Genomic DNA, 22,368 nt, shown 5'->3' on the forward strand with positions numbered 1-22,368 from the left:
ACTAAGAGATTTCAGCTTCTGTCTGGGCTTTCACTGCCTTTCTACACCTCCCTTTCTTCATGTGTTCAATACTTTTTTACTGCGTCATTTAATTTTATTACACAACATTTGTAAACTAATTAGTTTTGTTTTCTTTGCATATATGGATTTCTTCTGATGTTTCCAAGTCAACGGCACCTTTAGAAATATGTTTTCTGAGAAACATTATAACGTGTTCAATACTTATTTTCTCTGCTGTATAATACAGTTTTTGAATATGTTCATTTACAAGAGAAAAGTATTTCATAACCACTGTACTTGATCTGAGGAATAATCTGTGAAGCAATAATCCAGTCATTCAAAGATTTAGCGCTGGAGCACTCTACATTATTATTCTAACCCCAGAAAAATTACTTTATCTTATTTTTGCTTCCATCTGCTAGTTCTCAGATTAATTTGTCATATTTAGTTCATTTAATAATCTTCAAGTGAGCTTCTCTCTTTTATGGAAATACTGACAAAATCAATTGACATCTCTTTCAAAAAGTCCTTTAGATGAGAAAAAAATTGTCACTTTGAATCACAGATTCATTCCAACAAGCTGCCCTTAATAATTAAACAAAAATTCAGCAAAAGTGGCCCAGTTTTCTTTTTTTATGAACGTCTTTTTAAGGGTTTTGTGGTTTGGGGAGCTTTCTCTGTCATTTTAGACTCCTTTAGAAAGCTGTATAAATTTGGCTGTTACTACTGACTGAAAAAACAAACAAACTGTGACATCACAGCAGCCTGACGAAGCTTACTAAATAAAACCTTCCCAGTAAACTAAACACAACTTCTGCTTTCAAAACATCTGTCTCATTCTGTTTAGGAAGGCTGTGAATCAACATAGAGACAAAAATCAACAAAGAGATAAAAACACATCAGATGTTTCAGTCATCCTTCTGCTGAAAACAAAAAATTCCATCTAAAAATAAAACCTCGCGTCCTGGTCCCACTTGACCTCTTATGCTCACTTTGTAAATAAGATTTGCACTCTGCCAAAAACAAAACAGCAACATCAAATTCTGAGGACAAATATAAACAGTCTTCACATTTTGTTTTCTAAATAAGTTTCAAACTGGCAAACTCATTTAAACAGATCAAAAACAGATGATCTTCTTACGGAAACAATGTAAACAAACTTGTTTTGTACACTATAAGAAAGTCAAAACAACAAATATTTTATGTTGATTTAACTTATTTTAATATGTTAATCAGGTTTCAACTACATTTATTTAAGTTATACTAAGTTTAACTTTATATTTTTAGCCAGTTTGATTGATGCAGATTGAGATGACTAGAAAAGTTGATTTGATTCAACAAAAAAAATTAAGCCAGCAAGATTTTTTCTACATTAGTTTGCACAGTAACTTAAGCGCTTACTCATAACAAAGTACCACACATTCTTAGTCATGTTAACACATGGCGTGCATTTGTATAAACTGTATGAATACCAACAAGAGATATATTGCTGCTAAACAAACATCTGCCAGTTAGTCAAACATTGAACTATAATAATAACTATAACCATAAATCATGCTGGGAAAAGATAAATCGAAAATAATCGCATCCAAAATAAACATTTGCTAAGACATAACATATGTGTGTATTACATTATATTTGTTATGTATATGTGATACACACATACATAGAAACTAAACTATACCAATTTTGTCACATAGATATTTAGATTCATATATAATTTAATACATAAATATATACAATATATAATACAGTTGAAGTCAGAATTATTAAAACCCCTGAATTATTAGCCCAGCTGTTTATTTTTTTCACCAATTTCTGTTTAACGGAGAGAAGATTTTTTTCAAAACAATTTTAAACGTAATTAATTTTAATAACCAATTTCTAATAACTTTACTAGATATTTTTCAAGACGCTTCTATACAGCTTAAAGAGACATTTAAAGGCTTAACTAGGTTAATTAGGTTAACTATGCAGGTTAGGGTAATTAGGCAAGTTATTGTATAACGATGGTTTGTTCTGTTGACTATCGAAAAAAATATATTGCTTAAAGGGGCTAATAATATAAATAAGACAAATAAGACTTTCTCCAGAAGGGGTTAATAATATAGATAAATCAATTAAGACTTTCTCTAGAAGGGGCTAATAATATAAATTGCAAAAATAAGACTTTCTTTGGAATAAAAAATATTATCAGACATACTGTGAAAATGTCCTTCCTCTGATAAATATAATTTGGGAAATATTTAAAAAAGAAAAAACATTGAAAGGGGAGCTAATAATTCTGATTTCAACTAATATATATATATATATATATATATATATATATATATATATATATATATATATATATATATATATATATATATATATAATTTTATATCGAAATGTAACTAAACTTTTCTCAAATATATACATGCATGTATTAGAGCTGCACAATATATCAGTTCAGCATCGATATTGCAATGTGTGTGTCACCAATAGTCATCACAGGATATACAATGCTGAGTTGGAATTATAGTTGATCAACAACTGAATGAAACTTTATAATTTGCATGTGTTTAAAGGCATTTCAGGAGAGTTTACAGCATTCAGGCACAAAAAATATACAAAAATTGTACATTTAATGTAGAATAATTTTACTGAATTACTACAATGAACGTTATACAGTTTTATTTTACATTTTATTATTCCATTTCTGTACCTAGATACTGTTAGACTCTCTGGAAACCGTTTCTTTAACTTTTTTTTTCTTTGCTTTATCATAATTATTCTTACTTGCAAATTGTTTATTATATTTATACATGATTCACACCTATACAAAATCAGTCTAAGTTCAAAATGTTTTCCAAATAGAGCTATTTAAGCCATCAGGGGAAATTGTATTCATATCGCGATAAATAAATAAGAAAAACAAAATATTGCAATGTCAGATTTATTCATTGATTTTCTTTTCGGCTTAGTCCCTTTATTAATCTGGGGTTGCCACAGCGGAATGAACCCCCAACTTATCCAGCATATGTTTTACGCAGCGGATGCCCTTCCAGCTGTCCCAGCCAGGGCTCCAGCAGCGACCTTCTATCTGTGAGGCGATTGTGCTACCCACTGCGCCACCGTGCTGCCCCTAATGTGTATATATATATAATAATATATATAAATATATATACTGCATATACACCTGATAATGTACACAGTACATTATGTCAAAACTTGGTCAAAACAATTAAAACAACTTTTATTATGGATGCAATAAATATTTGTCCAGCACTACTCTAAATATAATAATAACTATAACAGCACTGCATTTGTGTCCGATTGTCAACAATATCCCATGTTTTTAATCGCTCTCTATTAAAATCCGGGTCTGCAGCTACTGTAGATAAGCAGATACAATTTCCCCAGAATAAATCAATTGCCTCCACTCAAAGACTTCACGGATAAACCAATTCCATAATCTACTTTAGAAAAGAGGCTTTCTGTCAACATATACAGTTAAATCCTCCGAACAACACCTTCCCACCTGGCAAACTCATCAGAACGCAGACAAAACAAAGCTAGGTTACAGATTTGCCAATGCAGAGAAACCCTTCCATTTTTTTTTATAGTTGCATTATTGTGAGATTTGGTGGCACGGTTACTTAGTGGTTAGCAATGTCACCTCACAGCAAGAAGGTCACTGGTTCAAGTCCCGGCTAAACCAGTTGGCATTCCTGTGTGGAGTTTGATTGTTCTCTTTGCGTGGGTTTCCTCTGGGTGCTCCAGTTTCCCCCACAGTCCAAAGTCATGCATTATAGATGAATTGGATTAACTAAATTGGCCGTAGAGTATGAGTGTGTGTGAATGAGAGCAAATGGGTGTTTCACAGAACTGGGTTGCGGCTGGAAGGGCATGCATAAAATATACACTGGAATAGCTGGCAGTAGGGGTGTTTGGTTCTGGGTTTTTTGGAGTTGACTCCGATTCTCGACTCTTAATTTTGGAGTCTGTGGAATCAACTCCGGAATCAACTTCATTTACAATCACTTAATATAGCGCAAGGTTTAACATGCCGTATCATATCACGCTTTACACAATGCTACTGCATTAATTGCAGCTTTACATTGTGCGGTTCTCATCTGGCCCGACAAAACCAGCAGTTTAAATATTCTGCAGTCAAAATAAAATAGTTATCAGCGTACATTTTTATAGCATATTTTAATTGTCTGGTTTAGATCATTTAGAAAAGTACATTGCAATCATGGAGAGAGAAAGTTAAGACACCAATAATAAATTCATTGATATTTAATGAAAAGATGTGTAGCAGTTCATTAACAAAGAAATATCTTCTTAATATAAATGGTTGGTACTTGAATACTAAGTCTACCAAGTGAACGAAATAATCTCGTGTAGCGGATAGTCAAGCAAGGCACACCCCAAATTGGTTGATAATTAAAAAAAAAAATTATTTATGGCAACAGACGCTCCAACTAATCAATAAACAAAATATCTAGATTTTAGATTTAATGACCATAAATATTAAACCCCATACATGAAATGTTCAATTTAAATAATGTATACATTAACAAACCTAAAATCAAATATAAAAGCAGGGTGATAGACCTCAAAGCATAGCATATTGCTCTCTCTCTCTCTCTCTCTCTCTCTCTCTCTCTCTCTCTCTCTCTCTCTCTCTCTCGTAAAAGGGATTTTTTTTTTCAAAAGTGTAGCCTACTTTTAAATAGCCTATTACTTTACTTTTAAATATCACTGTTTGTTTGTTGATTTGATAAGGTTATGTTAATGGGATGGCCTAGGCTGGAAGAAGGCTAAACACTATTTAGCCTAGCCTATTTAAAAATCCTCTTTTTGAAACATGTTTTGTTTGCTATCATTTGTTTCTTAATTTTAATGTATTTTTGTAGTTATCTACAAAATAATCAGGAAGAATGAATATTCATTCATTCATTTTCTTTTCGGCTTAGTCTCTTTATAATTCTGAGGTCGCCACAGCAGAATGAACCGCCAACTTATCCAGCACGTTTTTACACAGCGGAAACCATTCCAGCTGCAACCCATCACTGGGAAACATCCATTCACACTCATAGAATATGGACAATTTAGCTTACCCAATTCACCTGTACCACATGTCTTTGGACTTGTGGGGGGAACCGGAGCACCCGGAGGAAAACCAACACGGGGAGAACATGCAAACTCCACACAGTAACGCCAACTGACCCAGCTGATGCTCAAACCAGCAACCTTCTTGCTGTGAGACGAAAGCACTACCTCCTGTGCCACCGCATCACCGTGAAGAATGAATATTAGAGGTGAAATTAGGTGAGTGCATGGCCAACACAAAACCATGACCACATGATCAGATTTTGTGTCGATAAATAAATCTTGGCTACTTTTGTGATTATGATTACAGTTTTATTTATTTATTTGGGAAATAGGCATGAGTTAAATAAAAATTTTACTTGAGCATATAGCCGCCAATAACATAACATCATAATTTTACCTGCAGTGCTAATGTAAGTCATCGATCTCCAAATAGTATCCGATCTGCTCCAAATTCACACACATATACTGTATTTCATTTATAACATAGCAAACTTGACATTGCAGGCAGTTCATCTTTAAAAACAAAATGCAAAAATGTGCGCTTTATAGGAATTTGAAAGCGAAAGCAAACTTCATCCCAGTGCTATGATAGCCTAGAGTGCTTGTGGTTGCAAAATTCAAAAGCAAAAGCGCAGAACGTGTGACCACGCATTCAAAGCGGGCGCCCTCGGTGTTCATCGTGCTCGAGAATGTAAAACTGAAGCATGTAACTCCTTCATTCAGGAGGGTTTGAAAAAACAGACACGACTCTGGGAGTCGATTCCTGTGCTGGAGTCGATTCCAGTACTAGGTCCATTGAGAGTCGAGAAATCAACTCTTTCTAGTCTTCGCTGAGGCCAGCTTCCAGCCTCCGCCGCTGAGACTGCAGCTTTGCACAAAGCGTTTGGCTAGCGGAAAAATTAAAATGGTCGTGCCCAACTGAGTCTGGTTTCTCTCAAGGTTTTTTTTCTTCACTTTCGCCAATTAGTGAAGTTTTTTTTCCCTCTCCACTGTCGCCACTAGCTTGCATGGTTTGGGATCTATAGAGCTGCGCATCGTTGGATTTGCTCTTCAGTGTTTGGACTCTCAGTAGTGATTATTAAACCACACTGAACTGAGCTAAACTGAACTGAACTTAAACACTACAAACTGAACCACACTGTTCCAATTTACTATGAACTTTTATATAAAGATGCTTTGACACAATCTACATTGTATAAGCGCTATACAAATAAAGGTGAATTAAATTGAATTGAATCTTTTGGATTCGACTACCCATCCCAAGTTGGCAGTTCATTCCGCTGTGGCGACCACTGGTAAATGAGAGACTAAGCCGAAGAAAAATGAATGAATAATGTGAGATTAATTGTGCAAAACGGACAAAAAGCACTGATTGATCAAAAAATCCCATTTGCTCAGTTCAAACTAATTTAAAATGAGCTGACGACACAATTCATGAAGTTTTTTGGGGGATAACATAATTGTTTTATGTTCAATTCACTTAAATTTGTAAATAACTAATACGTTAAGTTAATTCCTTCATGTTGCCCCAACACAAAACGATTGTGTGGAAGCCAGAATTTGCTACAGTATATATAGCAGTGGTAGGGAATCTATGGCTCTCGAGCCAGATGTGACTCTTTGACCAAAAATATGTGGCTCTCCAGCTGTCTTACTTCAATATTATTTTACCGTTTAAAAAACTAGAACCATCACTAAAAATCAGTTTCCTATCGAAAATACAATAACAATCCCCTTTTAAATTGTAATTTTATAAAGCACAATGAATAAGAACTCGGTTAACAATAAAAGAACGTTTCGACCAATGTGCGTTTGTGGCAACATGGATAAACTTGACACCAATAAAGGGCAAACAACTTACATTTCTATGGTAACTTAAATTCAAATAACATTTATGAGTGGTGATGGCGAAAATAAAAATGTTCTTCATTCATGGATTGCTCAACATGTCATGCTTCATAGTTTTTTATTTTTGAGTTGTACATGGACATAAATTAAGCTTTTGTTTAAACCTGTTTTATTTATAGTAATATATTATAATACAAATAATAATATAGTATTAGTACTAATACTATACTAATTGTTTGTAATTGATAATAATACAGTAGCAAATGCGTTTTTAAAAAAGGCATTTTGAGATAAATATACACATCCAAATGGCTCTTTACAAAAATACATTTGCTAAAATAAAATCAGAAATGGCTCCTTGCTGAAAAAAGGTTCCCGACCCCTGATATATAGTATGTGGGTGTGTGTGTGTGTGGTCCAATAATACAGAATGACAGCTCTTTTGAGACTCGTTTCTGAAGACTTTTCCCTTAACATTTACAGATTGCTTTTGCGCCACTATTACAACACACCTCAAGGAGCATCTCCTGAAATTGTGGACTTTCACATGATTTATTACTCTCTCTTACTCTCTCTGCTTCTCCTTGTGCGTGTTTATTTCTGCTGATAGGGCAGACAGGTCCCAGCTGCAGCGATCTTGCCTACTACACAGTCCGCTTCAGTTCATTCAGCTCTCTGTAGAATTCGTTGTTTGCCGACAAAAGAAAAACAACCTGTGCTCGTGACTGTCTGTGCAAAGCTAAAAATCGCTCATTTACATTGATAGTTCCATTGGGCTACTATACAATTAAACAGTTTGATCTAATGCAGAATATTTGAAGTATGCCTTTTAGAATTTTATTAAAGGGCATTATTTTATTAATTAAATTTTATTAAAGATGTAACATAATTCAGAATGTGTCTGTAAAGTTTCAGCTCAAAATACCCAACAGATTATTTATTATCGCCTTCAGAAACTGCCCATTTTGGTTTCTAAGTACAGTGGAGCTGTTAAGTACCTGGGTCTTTCCCGAGGCCTCCTCTCGGCACATGCCTGGAATACCTCCCTAGGTACGCGTCCTGGAGGCATCCGAAACAGATGCCCAAACCACCTCAGCTAGCTAAAATGGTGGAGGGCATTGTACAGCAGTTGTTTTGGATGCTCTCCATTTGGACAGCATTGTTAAAGATCAATGTCAGTTTGTAGAGGCTCCAGATTGCTTTTCTTCAAATCACACAGAATGTTTTACTGTGCTCTCTGCTTTTTCCTTTACAAACTGCCATGGCATTTCACAGAGCCGGAAACTAAATAAACGTCAGGTTGGAAATTATGCGGCTTTATGCAATTATGCGACTCCAGTGCTGAAATGTATCTGGATTCATGTAGATGTAGCCTCAGAATGTGAAAAAAGAACTGATGTGTCAATGTATATTATTATGAGATTATTTACGGGGTTTTTTTTTTTTTTTACTTTGGATGGATGTAAACCGTGGGCGATGCAGGTTTCACTTTATATTAAGTGAACTTCTATGTATTTGCATCAAAAAATAAATACAATGTACTTACTGTGTTCATAATGTATTTGAGAACACTTGTGGTGCTCTTGATTTGGGAGAGGGGTAGGGTTATGGACAGGTTTGGTGGTATGGGTAGGTTTAAGGCTGGCTTAAGGTGTAAGGAATAATCAACAGTGTATTTACAAATGTAATTACAGAATTTAAATACAGATGTAATTACATACAGGTGTTTAATCAAGCATAAGTACACAGTAAATACATGTATTTACACAATAAGTACATTGTAACAAATTATTAATTTCGGTGTAAGTACATAGTTGTTAAGGACACTTAATATAAAGTGGGACCCAGTAGGGAGTGCTGTCGCCTCACAGCAAGAAGGTCGCTGGTTCGAGCCTCTGCTGGGTCACTTGGCGTTTCTGTGTGGAGTTTGCATGTTCTCCCTGCGTTCGCGTGGGTTGCCTCCGGGTGCTCCGGTTTCCCCCACAGTCCAAAGACATGCGCTATAGGTGAATTGGGAAGGCTTAATTGTCCGTAGTGTATAAGTGTATGAATGGGAGTGAGTGTGTATGGATGTTTCCCAGAGATGGGTTGTGGATGGAAGGGCATCCATTGCGCAAAACATATACTGGATAAGTTGGTGGTTTATTCCGCTGTGGCGACCCCGAATTAATAAAGGGACTAAGCCGAAAAAGAAAATTGAATGAATGAATGTAAACCAACATTAGGAGACCTAAAAACAAAATTACGAACCTTTGATTATCATAACAGTCCACTGCAAAAAAAACATTATTCATTGGATTTTCTACATTTTTTAAGGAAAGTGGTTGCAACAATTCATATGGACTGAATTTAAATAAACACATTAAGCTTAACATTACTAAATTGAGTTTGTTTAAATTCAGCTCATATAAAATATTTGCCACCAGTTACCTTAAAAAAAATCTGCAAATCCAATGAATATTTTTTTTCAGTGTACTTGCTGAAGTCACAAGATTGTTCGCTTACTGTCTGATGGATGTGACAAGCAAAATTCACTGGCTGGCTAAGATAAAAATTTTAAAAATAAATGAAACCATAGATACGGTAACTTCTTGGGAGTGCAGGTTTTGATTGGTTTGCAAAGGACACAAGGTACAACAGGCTTAATTTATGAAACAAATGTGTAGAGCCATTCTACCGTAAATTGTCACATTCAATTCAATGCAACAATTTATGTAACACCACATCTACACTAGAAGCAAGCAGCGTCACTTTGCTTAAGGCTGTCAGCTCTGGAAGCGTCAAAGCTGCGAGTCACCTCAGGGCTAGACTTTAGGAGCAATAAAATGGGCTGCTTTCTACCCTTTTTTTAGACAGAAATGCATTATAATCACTCTGTATGGGCTATTTCATGATCACAGCCAGAAACCACCATATTACAAAATCTTAAATACACACTATAAAGTTGTTTTCAGTCACCGATGTTGCATTTATTCCACCAATTAAATAACTGTTTTCTATTTTACTGTATTGTAGATTATAGATTACTCATGATTTTTTAACAGCCACTTTCGTGTCAAAAATTATATGTTAATTTGGAGATCGATAAATATGTATTATTCTTTGTATGAATAGCATTATCTATTATGATAAAACAGTTATGCCGCTTCATATCTTTATGGAAATTGTAATGCCTTTTGTAAAAGATTCTTACACCATTTCACATGCCTTTTTATTTACTTTTTATTACTAAAATGTTTTAAGGTACGTGGTTACAAAGTATTTTTATGAGCTGAATTTAAACAAATTAAGTTGAACATTACTAAATTTAATTTGTTTGCTTAAATTCAGTCCATATGAATTGTTTGCAACCACTTACCTTAAAACATTTAGAAAATCCAATGAATAATTTTTTTTTTCAGTGGACTGTTATGATATTCAAAGGTTCGTCATTTTGTTTTTAGGTCTCCTATTGTTGGTTTACATCCATCTTACCTTAATTTTAGTAAATCCAATTAAACATTTTTTTTAGTGTTTAATGGTATTGTATAGGTCTTATTCACTCACCGGCCACTTTATTGGGTACACTTTACTAGTACCGGGTTGGACCCCATTTTGCCTTCAGATTTGCTTTTTGCACATTCATGAAGTGAATCTCCCGTTCCATCACATCCCAAAGGTGCTCTATTGGATTGAGATCTGGTGAATGGCCTCCAATTTAAGTACAGTGAACTCCTTGTCATGTTTAAGAAACCAGTCTGAGAAGATTAGAAATAGCCATCAGAAGTTGGGTACACTGTGGTTATAAAGGGATGGACATGGTCAGCAACAATACTCAGGAAGGCTGTGGTGTTGACACAATGCTCAGTTGGTACTAATGGGCCCAATGTGTGCCATGCTTTCATGTTGTTCACGCCAAATTCTGACCCTACCATCCAAATGTTGCAGCAGAAATGTAGGCTCATCAGACCAAGCAACATTTTTCCAATCTTCTATTGTTCAATTTTAGTGTGCCTGTGTGAAATGTAGCCTCCGTTTCCTGTTCTTAGCTGACAGGAGTGGCACTCGGTGTGGTCTTCTGCTGCTGTGGCCCATCCGCCTCAAGGTTGGACGTGTTGTGCGTTCAGAGATGCTCATGTTCAAAGTCACCTTTCTCATGTTTAAATCACCTTTCTTCCCCATTCTGATGCTCGGTTTGAACTACAGCAGATCGTCTTGACCATGTCTACATGCCTAAATGCATTGAGTTGCTGCCATGTGATTGGCTGATTAGAAATTTGAGGTAAAGAGCCGTTGGACAGGTGTACCTAATAAAGTGGCCGGTGAGTGTATAAACTAATAAAAAAATATTCAAATCACAAGTTAAAGAATAAAAAAGTAAGATCCATCAACTAAAATAAAATGGTTTACAAATTTAAGTCAAACTTATTCTTATGTTTAGGGTTCAACAAACCCCTAAATATAACATTAACATGAACAGAATTGCTGACTTCTATAAATGCAGTTAAAGCCTCTTTTCCTTAGGCATCTGAATATGCTGCAGATTGATCCAAACTTGCTTCCAGTCAAATAACAACACAGGTCAAGCCTATAACAATTGCGCCACGGTGACACTAAGTCTGTATCTCTGGTGATTGTGTGGCACGAACGGCTCCAAAGAAGAGGATTTAACATGAGGCTGGCCATGTGAACTCAAGCTGAAGTAAGCATGCCCAAATGATTATGTTATGCCATCTGAAATAGCAGTCTATCTGGCCGCGGGAGGGGAGAGAGAGAGACACTCATAACAACCCCCTGATGAATATTATATGCTCGTGTATGTGTCTGCGTGTGTCTGAAGGTTTCATCGCTAGTGACTTTCCCCTCAGCGCTGCCTTGGAGGTTTGGCGATGCGCTTCCCACCCAGCATTGGCCGTCCTGCTGCTCACGTGCTTTTGGTGAAAGATCTTGCGTGAGTGTGTGGCATGGCAGATCGGTCTGTCCATCTGTTTATCCCTCTCGCTGGCTCTTTCCCACAGCCACGTCGAAGCCCAAGATGCGCCAAACGTGACAGTAAACGTACACGCTCGGCCCACGCTCTCTGCGGTATAAAAATATCTAGCGACATGAAAGGGCTAGTGCGCTTAGGGTCGAGGAACGCTCGCTCTCTTGTCCTCTGCTAGCTAAGTAACTGGATTCTGATGAATTATAAAAGCTTTGACAGCAGGTTTCTCGCCACATGACTTCAGAACAAATCAATTTGCAATGCGGTATACAGTTGAAGTCAAAATTATATTAGCCCTCCTGAGATTTTTTTTGTTCTTTTTCAAATATTTCCCAAATGATGTTTAACAGAGCAAGGACATTTTCACAGTATTTCTGATCATATTTTTTCTTATTTAAAAAGTCTTATTTGTTTTATTTTGGCTAGAAGAAATGCAGTTTTGATTTTTAACTTAAGCAGAAAAATCGAATATTGTGACAAAATGATTTAATAGGCTCTTTATTGTTTGATTTTTTTAATCACTTCTTAAAGTCTTTCAAACAGTAAAGGCTCAATTTTAATGATCTAGGCACAAAGTCTAAAGCGCATGGCGCAAAAGCATTATGGACGAGTCCAAATCCACTTTTGCTATTTTAAGGCTCTGCGTTCTGGCGCATGGTCTCACAGGGTTTTGGGTAGGGCTGGGTGATATGGCAAAAATGCAATCTCAATAATTAGTTTCTATATTGAACAATGACGATATATATTTCGAAATAAGTTGTTGATACTTCCAGATTTAAGAGTACCCCAACAATGACTGAAGCCACAAAAATTAGAGGGTCCATTAAATGGCATAACATACTTTGGCGGATAAATTTTGGTGGCCAACAATTTAATACATCTCTAATATCAACATACATTAGATTCCTATCGATGTACATTTCTGCTATGTTATTGGCTCTTAGATTAAAATAGAGTAAAAACTTCCATTGTTATTTACATAATTTTATCGCGATTCAATATCACTTCGTTTATCGGCCCAGCCATAGTTATGGGTGTGTTTTGAGCATAATGTGCATTAAACCAATCAGAGTCTCATCTTCCATTTCCTTTAAGATTCAGTTGTGTCGCGCCATGGCACATTTGCTATTTACATGGCGGACTTTGTAAGTGGGAAAACTGAACGCTTCACTAGCGAGAAAACAGTTAAACAGAGGATAAATAGAATAAAGAATAAGCCTCCTCCATTCAGCCTCTTTACTTTCTCTTTACTTTACTATTACTCTTTACTCCTTTACTTTCGTGGATAAGGAAACAGTGTATCACTCCACTGAAGACATCCATTAGCCTTCATATGTAATTTCATTTGTTAAGCGCAAAAATTAGCTTAAACTATTTAAGTTCTAATTTTCAGCAAACAAATAATAACCGAATAAACAATAATAATGAAGTGTGGTCAAAAAACTGACTCTATATCCAAACACACGTCCTATTCATATATGGTGATGCATACTCTACATCTCCAAAACCTGACAAGTGGACAAATCTAAACTTGTTTTTATTAAAACAAATATAAATATGCATATAACAAATAAACTGCTAATAATAATAACATTATACAAATGCAAATTGTCATGAATGAACTGAAAAAAGCAGCGCGCCAACAATGCGCCTTAACACACCTACTTTTTAGGCTAGCACACCCATGAGTCCAAAGTGGTGCAAATGGATTAGCTGTTTAAACAACGTGGTGCAAAACGTAAAAATTATTGTTGTGCTGGTCTGAAGATTGCAACAAATCGCGCCTAACACGTCTTGCGTCTTACTAGTGTATGATAGGGCCCTAAATGTTATATTCAGGCCAAAAAGTGACAATAATTGATCATTTTCAGCAGCAGTAATCAGCGAAATGCACATTTCATTTGGTTCAGTGGCCTTGTTTATGTTCTGCTCTCCAATATGGTGACTGATGATGTGTCTTGAAAACACTCCATACTGTTATACTGAGTTTTTATTAGTAAAATTGCAATTTTTTAGATAACTTCAAACATGACTAAGCAAGTATTGATCTTAAAATATAGGAAATTGTAGATTTTGTCATTTTTCTCTCCACTGTATATAAATGTGAAAATAAATTAAACAATTTCTCAATATTGACTGCTAATGAAAGCCTGCTGCGTGCCTCGTCGAGGTGTCGTTAATCACACCCAGCAAAGTGAGAAAAAGAGGCAACTGCTCCAACAGAAAAATGGATGAGTTCTGTTTCAGACGCCACTCAGTGCCAACATATTCTGAAAATTGTTTTTAGAATGCCAACATGACATATTGTTATTCTCAACTGACTGAAACAAATGAAGGAGATTAAGAAAGCTACAGAACACCATTAGGGAGAAGAATACTTCTTGATGGTTGAGAAGCATCATGTTGCATTCAGGTCTAGGACAACTTCACAGGTGCCGCATTAGACATATCACTCACATGAAAAATACTATAGTAAAAACTTAAGTGTTTTTAACCATATTATAGTAAAGTACTTGAATTAATCTGTTACTATGGCAACACAACAACTATAGTGATATAGGACTTTTAATACTTCTACAGGGCGGCCTCACAGCAAGAAGGCCGCTGGTTCGAGCCTCGGCTGGGTCAGTTGGCATTTCTGTGTGGAGTTTGCATGTTCTCCCCGTGTTTGGGTGAGTTTCCTCCGGGTGCTCCGGTTTCCCCCACAAGTCCAAAGACATGTGGTATAGGTGACTAGGTTAAGCTAAAATGTCTGTAGTGTATGTGTCTGAATGAGAGTGTTTGGGTGTTTCCCAGTGATGGGTTGCAGTGCTGGAAAACATGTGCTGGATAAGTTGGCGGTTTATTCCACTGTGGTGACCCCTGATTAATAAAGGGACTAAGCTGAAAAGAAAATGAATGAATGAATGAATGAATAATACTTCTACAACTGTAGGGTATATTATACAGTACTTTAATACACAACAGTTTACTACTGTAATAATTAAAGTGTACTACAGTATTTCTTATAACTGATCAGTTCACTATAGTTAATACAACAGTATGCTGGAGCATTCATTAACAAAGAGTTTTAAATGCTATTATACATACAGTATGATGCACTTTACTATAGTATGGTTCAAAACACTTTTTGCAGAATTGACAATAATTTAATTTACTATATTGATTCATAAAGTAAATTATTTGAATTAATCTGTTACTATGGCAAAATAGCAGCTATAGTAATAAAAACAACTGACCCAATACTGTAGTTAATACTTTTACAACTGTAGGGTATATTACACTATACTATACCACAGTTTACTATTGTAATAACTATATACTACAGTATTTATTATAGCTAATCAGTTCACTAGTTAATACTACAGTATTCTAGAGCATTCATTAACAAAGAGTTGTAAAAACTATAATACACACGGAATGATAGACTTTACTGAAGTATGGTTCAAAACACTATTTGCAGAATTTACTATAAATTACTATAGTATTTTTTCATGAGGTCATTTTTTTCATGTGGGCACATTTAGTTCAAGACAGCAGCCCAACACAGATAATTGTCACAAAACTAATAAATAAAAAGATAAACAGAGCAACTGGAACTATATACCCAGCAAGCATTTTTATGTTTTTAAATGAAGTCTAATAGACGTCTAATAGACATCTAAACATAGACGACTTTGCTAAAACAAGGCTAAATTTGGTCTGTCAGTGAACATCTAATAGACATCTAAGAAAAGACCCAAACTAGATTAGTCATCAAATACAAAGGAATGACTACACTAATCTGTGTTTGATGACTAGTGTAGTTTCGGGATATTCTGAGATGTCTAAAAGGTTTTCACTGACAGCCCAAATTAGCCTTGTTTTAGCCATGTCATCTACATTTAGATGTCTATTAGATGTCTATTAAACACATACCATACAGACTTCATTCAAGCCACAAAAAGGCTAGTATTTTGCTGAAAGATGCACAATACACAAGCATTCCTTCATTTTCCATCTGCTTAGTCCCTTTATTTATCAGGGATGGCCACAGTGGAATTAACGGCCAACTTATCCAGCATATGTTTTAAGCAGCGAATGCCCTTCCAGTACTGGGAAACACCCATACATTCTCGCATTTACACACATACACTACGGCCAATTTAGTTTATTCAATTCACTTCTAGCACATGTCTCTGGACTGTGGGGGAAACAGGAGCACCCGGAGGAAACCCAAGTGAACACGAGGAGAACATGCAAACTCCACACAGATGTGCCAACTGACCCAGCCGAGGCTCAAACCAGTGACCTTCTTGCTGTAAGGCAACAGTGCTAACCACTGAGCCACCGTGCCACCCAATACACAATCTTTGAGCATGAAATGAAGCTATTACATATGCTAACAATGAATAGTGACACGAAATAATGTAATATAATGGAAAACTGTGTACAGTAAGCTATTTTAAAACAACATAATACGGTCATTATCACTATGAAGTGCCTTTGAGACATCAAAAAAAAAAAAAAAAAAGTTTGAGATTTTTGATTTAACCACATAGTTGTTGTATTAATAAGACCTTAGGCTGTAAGAAATTATTGTTGGTCAAGCTCCTGCACTTGTTACAAATAATCTGCAAGCAGAAAAAGCTCAAATTGTGTCAACCCTGTCATAGACAAATTTAAAGTAGTATAAGTATATTTTCATTGCAGTGTGATTATAAAATATATAATTGTGTAAAGGTTTAACCAACCATAATAAAACATCATAATTTCATTATTTCGCATTATGTTCATATAGGACTGATTCAGTCTTGTGGGACATCAAAGACACTTTATAGTGATAATGACCCAATAGCTGGGAATAATGTGTCATGAACCCCTTCGAAAGTGTGCTTTGTATGGGTTTATTGTTCTCGTATCAGCCCCAAAGTATAAAATTACTCAAACCAGGATTGTTTGTTTAAAACAGAAACTAATAAAATGTTTTTGTTAACTGAAAAAAAAAGCTTAAATGAAGTATGAATATGAGACAAAAGACTAAGGCAGGTAACTGAAAGTAACTTCTAAAATTTCTGAATGTAAATAAATAAAAATTGAACTAAATTAAACTAAATTACAGCCGCCCTGTATAAATGTATACTGAACAAAAACTAAAATGAAATGAAAAATAAAACCAAAATATAAACTTTTTTTTTAATTATAAAACATCAAAATACAGAAGACAACTAACCTAAAATGAAGGAAAGAATATATGATATACACTAACCGGCCACTTTGTTAGGTACACCTGTCCAACTGCTCCTAAACACTAATTTCTAATCAGCCAATCACATAGCAGCGACTCAATGCATCTAGGCATGTTGACATGTTCACGGAGATTGGAAAAACACTGTCTGGTCTGACGAGTCTCGATTTCTGTTGCTACATTCAGAATTTGGAGTCAACTTGGCACACTTTGGGCCCAGTAGTACCAACTGAGCATTGTGTCAACACCACAGCCTACCTGAGTTTTGTTGCTGACCATGTCCATCCATTTATGACCACAGTGTACCCCTCTTCTGATGGCTGCTTCCAGCAGGATAACGTGCCATGTCATAAAGCGTGAATCATCTCAGACTGGTTTCTTGAACATGACAGTGAGTTCACTGTACTCAACTGGCCTCCACAGTCACCAGATCTCAAACCAATAGAGCCCTTTTGGGATGTGGTAGAACGGCAGATTAACATCATGGATGTGCAGCCGACAAATCTGCAGCAACTGCGTGATGCTATCATCTCAATATGGACTAAAATCTCTGAGGAATATTTCCAGTATCTTGTTGAATCTATGCCTCGAAGGATTAAGGCAGTGAAGAGATAATGGGGTCCAAGCCGGTACTAGTAAGGTGTATCTAATAAAGTGGCCGGTGAGTGTATAATATAAAAGCTGATTGAATATAATAAATAAGTATCTTATACAACACAATATAAACAATAGCAAAATAACACAGACACCAAATGCAATATCGCAGAAGCCAGTTGCATGTGAGATTAATCAAACAAAGCTCTGGGCACTTTTGTGGTAAATCAAGCAATTATTTAATCCAACACTCACGTCCCCAAGACCTCCTTGAAATCGTAATTCTCCTTGATATCAGTTGTCTTTTTTTTCCATCCATTTTCATCTTCTCCTAAAGGCATTTTATAGTTGATTTGCCACTAAGAAACTACAAAAACACAAAAGAAGAGGCCAATAAATAAGTCAGTGTGATGGAAAATTAGACAATGACACAAAACAGATTATTAATTCTTTCTTACAGCAATAAAAACAGTGTGGCATTGTTCAGGTGTTCATTACCACATCACACCGCCACTGAAGCCTAGATGTGTGAATGCCGTCATCACATGGTACCTGTTACTTTTCTCCATGCAGGGGATGATGGACCATACCAACAGTTTGTGGTTGCGTAATAAGGCATTTTATTTAGCCTACGTGTCTGCAGTGTCAGCCAGTTTTGCTATAGATTTTGAAATGAATTTTTTATTGGCAAACTCCAGTGACCCTGTTACCTGTTTTAAAATATCTATCAAAAATGCATCAACATTGCACACCACCGCAACTTACTTAACTCCACACTTCCAACCTTAAGTCATGAAGAACTTTATATACATGAAGCTACTATTGAGTCTTAATGGATTAATGTGATTTACATCGCTATTAATGCTTCTCTGAGGAGCCACTACTCTGTTAACTGATACTTATTGATCTTTCTAACAGGCTGACTATACTGGTAATGTAAGGAGGGGGGACAATCCATGTGCTTCTTATATGACTTCAATGCATAAATCTCACTTCTTTTTATTTATTTTCTTGTATTATTATTATTATTATTTACCTTATTTAATTATGTTTATGTTATAGTGAATGTCTACATTAAAGTACTGGGTAATATTAGGCCTGATTAACAAAATGTTCTCCCGTAGGGTTAGGGTGAGGGATTGCTTTAGGGATTTAGCACATCATCATGCATAATTTATAGTCATTAATATAGTAAGTACATGTACACTGAAAATTAAATAGATACTTTTTTTGATTTGTTAGACCTTAGTATAATAACTGGTAACACCTTATTTTGATGGTCCATTTGAGTATGAGTAGACTGTCTGCTTAATATCTGTTGATGCTACTCCTTCAACAAGCATTTAACTGACTATAAGGTACATGCCAACTCACACTAACCCTAACCCTAACCCCAATCAAATCATATGAGCGACGCAGTGGCGCAGTAGGTAGTGCTGTCGGCTCACGGCAAGAAGGTCGCAGATTCAAGCCTTGGCTGGATCAGTTGCCGTTTCTGTGTGGAGTTTGCATGTTCTCCCTGCGTTCGTGTGGGTTTCCTCTGGGTGCTCCAGTTTCCCTCACAGTCCAAAGACGTGGTACAGGTGAATTGGGTAGGCTAAATTGTCCTTAGTGTTTGAGTGTGAATGAGTGTGTATGGATGTTTCCCAGAGATGGGTTGCAGATGGAAGGGCATCCGCTGCGTAAATTTATTTATTTATTTATTTATTTATTTTTTTTTTTTACTTTGGTCAGTGAAAAGCATTTATTTATATATCAAACTAGTGTGCAGATTCAATAACCAAAACAGCTCATACTCACGAGATTATACTAGCATTTATGATAACTTTAATGCTTTCATTATCTTTCATCAGTAATAGTACACATTTAATTTTCAGATCTGTACACAAAGTACTAGGAACTATATGGTTTTGTACGAACGCAATGCTGATGCTGTTCAATGCAGTTATTTGAATATGATAACCATTCGGTGTCATGCTATACATATACAGTACGATAGTATGCCTCATATGAACATATACATATACCTCATTGCTTTTAGAAATAAAACACACAAATGGATCAAATTAACTAAGATTTTAGTAAACCAGCACAATTGTAAACGTGCAATGCACAAAATCCCCACTATCTGTCTCTAGTATATCCCTAACTGAGCATCGAACAATGCACTACTATGCCAACGGATGCATATTGTTCGTGTGTGTGTGTGTGTGTGCGTGCGTGCGTGCGTGTTCAGACACTGCGCATAGATGCGAATGCAGGAGTCTGTGTCCACCTGCACTAATAATCTTCCATGAATAGACAAACAATAACCTAAATTGACCAAAAATAGAAGCAATCCCGGTTTAAAACCGACGCTATTTTACACAGACTTAAAATATGCCTCATGGACACACTGTTTTTACCCGCACCATGCATGAAAGCTTGCAGTGGGCATTGCAGAAGATTCTGTTATTACATTAAAATCAGTTCATACACTTCAACCGCAGAGTTCGAGGAAAGCTTGAAATAAATACCTGATCGTCTGCTACTGGGGACGGATGGTGGTCCTCTTCTGCTCTTTATCGGTCCGCAATTCTCTCTCGATGCAATAGTTACGGGATCTACCCTGACGTCAAGTAGCGACTGAAGGAGGCGTCTTTCATTTGACAATATAATGATACAATCCGGATACTATGATACTACTCCCGAGAGCCGTCCGCTGAGAGATAGAGGCTTAAATAAACTACATTTCAGAAACAGACGAGGCTTAAAAAGGTCTGCTAGACTAGCTACATTGTGACAAAATGACAGAAAAAAGTCAGAAAGAGATTTTAAAATTATACACAATGGACTACGTGTTTTAAACAGTTTTATTTTATTCTTAATTGTTTCATTTAAATCACATTTGAGTTTTATTTAGTTTTCATGTAATTTTCCGAAAAAAAAGAAAGAAAGAATATATATATATATATATATATATATATATATATATATATATATATATATATATATATATATATATATATATATATATATATATATATATATATATATATGTCGTATATATGAGCTCATTTGTCTTATTTTGACTGCTGCTGTCAAAGAGTACTGTGGTAGGCTAAGTGGAAAGAGTACTGAAAAATCAAACTTAAGTAAAAGTACCATTACCTGCCTAAAATGTAGTGCAAATAGAGTAAAAAGAACTGTTGTAAATATTACTCAAAGTATGAGTTTAAAGTAGACCTTTGAAAAGTACTCAAGCGTAGTGAGTATTACGCTATAAAAAGGTGATGCATTTACATGCAATTTGTGGATGTGTGTAAACGTAACATTCTGTAGTGCATTTGTTTATTGCCTGCAGCAGGCACACATCATAAGATGATAATATTAGGTTAGATTTAGGATGTAATGTCAGGTGAACAAAATTCAATGTCTAGCCAGCATCTAAGGACAACATTATTTGGATGTCCAATAATGACATCAGATGACTTTGATATTTGCTTGATTTTGTGTTAGAAAGTGACCAAAATCCAATGCTGAGTCAACATCTTAAACCAACGTCATATTGACGTCAAGTACTGACATTTATTCGTCAGGTATGGCAACCAAAATCTGACATCTGATAGACGTCATAGTGGTAACATCCACACAAGGTCAAGCTGTAACATCATTAGACGTTGATATTTGGTTGATTTTAGGTTGGACGTGGACGTCGGCCTGATGTTGGGTTCTGACGTCAACCTGTTTTCATTTCCAAACAAAATACCCCATGACATTGTGATACAACATCAATCTGATGGCATGTTGACGGCCTGTGCCATATTTCTGTCATCATACAGTAAACATCCGTCATCTTCTCATCAGTGACATGCATCTAAACAGTCTCTGGGTCAATGCTTGTAAAGATTTTGGACATCTTCTTGGACACTTTTAATGCTTCCAAACAGTTTGCTGCAGTTATAAATTGATCATGTCTTGAGGTAGATCATTATGATGTGGTTTACCTTCTATGTGGGACTTGATTGGACAGAAAACACAGAACTGTTTTTTTTTATTCCCATAGACAAGAAAAAATAAAGTAGTGTCTGCAGGTTGAAGGAAAGTAGTTCCTAAAAGTACAGATACAGCAGTAAAAATGTACTCAAGGGAAAGTAAAACGTCACATTTTTAAAACTACTTAGTAAATTACAATTCCTGGGGAAAACTACTCAATTACAGTAATTTGAGTATTTGTCATTTGTTACTTTACACCACTCCATCGAAAATCCATCAAATTTTAAAAAATTATTTAATTACAATTGTTGTTATCCATGAATTTTCAAATTTACTTTTTTACAAGAGCGGCTAGAAAAATTGTGGAGCTCTACCTAATTGTTATTATTAATATTTTTTTTATTATTATTATTCAAATGGCCAAATTCTGCCAGTTTGTATTTATAATTTGCCTAATAAATGACAGTAGGCTTGTTTTTAATTTGTTTATAATTATTTTAATGATATATGATGTTATTAATTTGTATTTTAAAAATAAGTATGGTGGTTATTATGACCATCCGGAAAATAGTGTTTAAAATTAATTTAAATCTCATAATTAAATAGAAAATGAGGTGTAAAACTGCAAGAAGGTCCACTTTTTATGAAAAAAGAACCACCC

At 35.5% G+C, this 22,368-nt stretch overlaps 1 protein-coding gene across 1 annotated transcript in view; it reads right to left on the minus strand.

Annotated features, from left to right (window-relative positions):
- camk1a (calcium/calmodulin-dependent protein kinase Ia) overlaps positions 1-20,331 on the minus strand; it is a 45,965-nt gene extending 25,634 nt beyond the window's left edge. Inside the window, exons 1-2 of the mRNA XM_056460415.1 lie at positions 20,249-20,331; positions 17,988-18,099 (exon numbers count right to left, since the gene is read on the minus strand). Coding sequence (XP_056316390.1) covers positions 17,988-18,073 — 86 coding nt within the window. The 5' untranslated portion in view covers positions 18,074-18,099; positions 20,249-20,331. The remainder of the gene's footprint in view (positions 1-17,987; positions 18,100-20,248) is intronic.
- Positions 20,332-22,368: the final 2,037 nt, after the last annotated feature.

This window comes from Danio aesculapii, chromosome 6, assembly GCF_903798145.1.
Source record: "Danio aesculapii chromosome 6, fDanAes4.1, whole genome shotgun sequence".
In the NCBI taxonomy this organism is placed as follows: domain Eukaryota; kingdom Metazoa; phylum Chordata; class Actinopteri; order Cypriniformes; family Danionidae; genus Danio; species Danio aesculapii.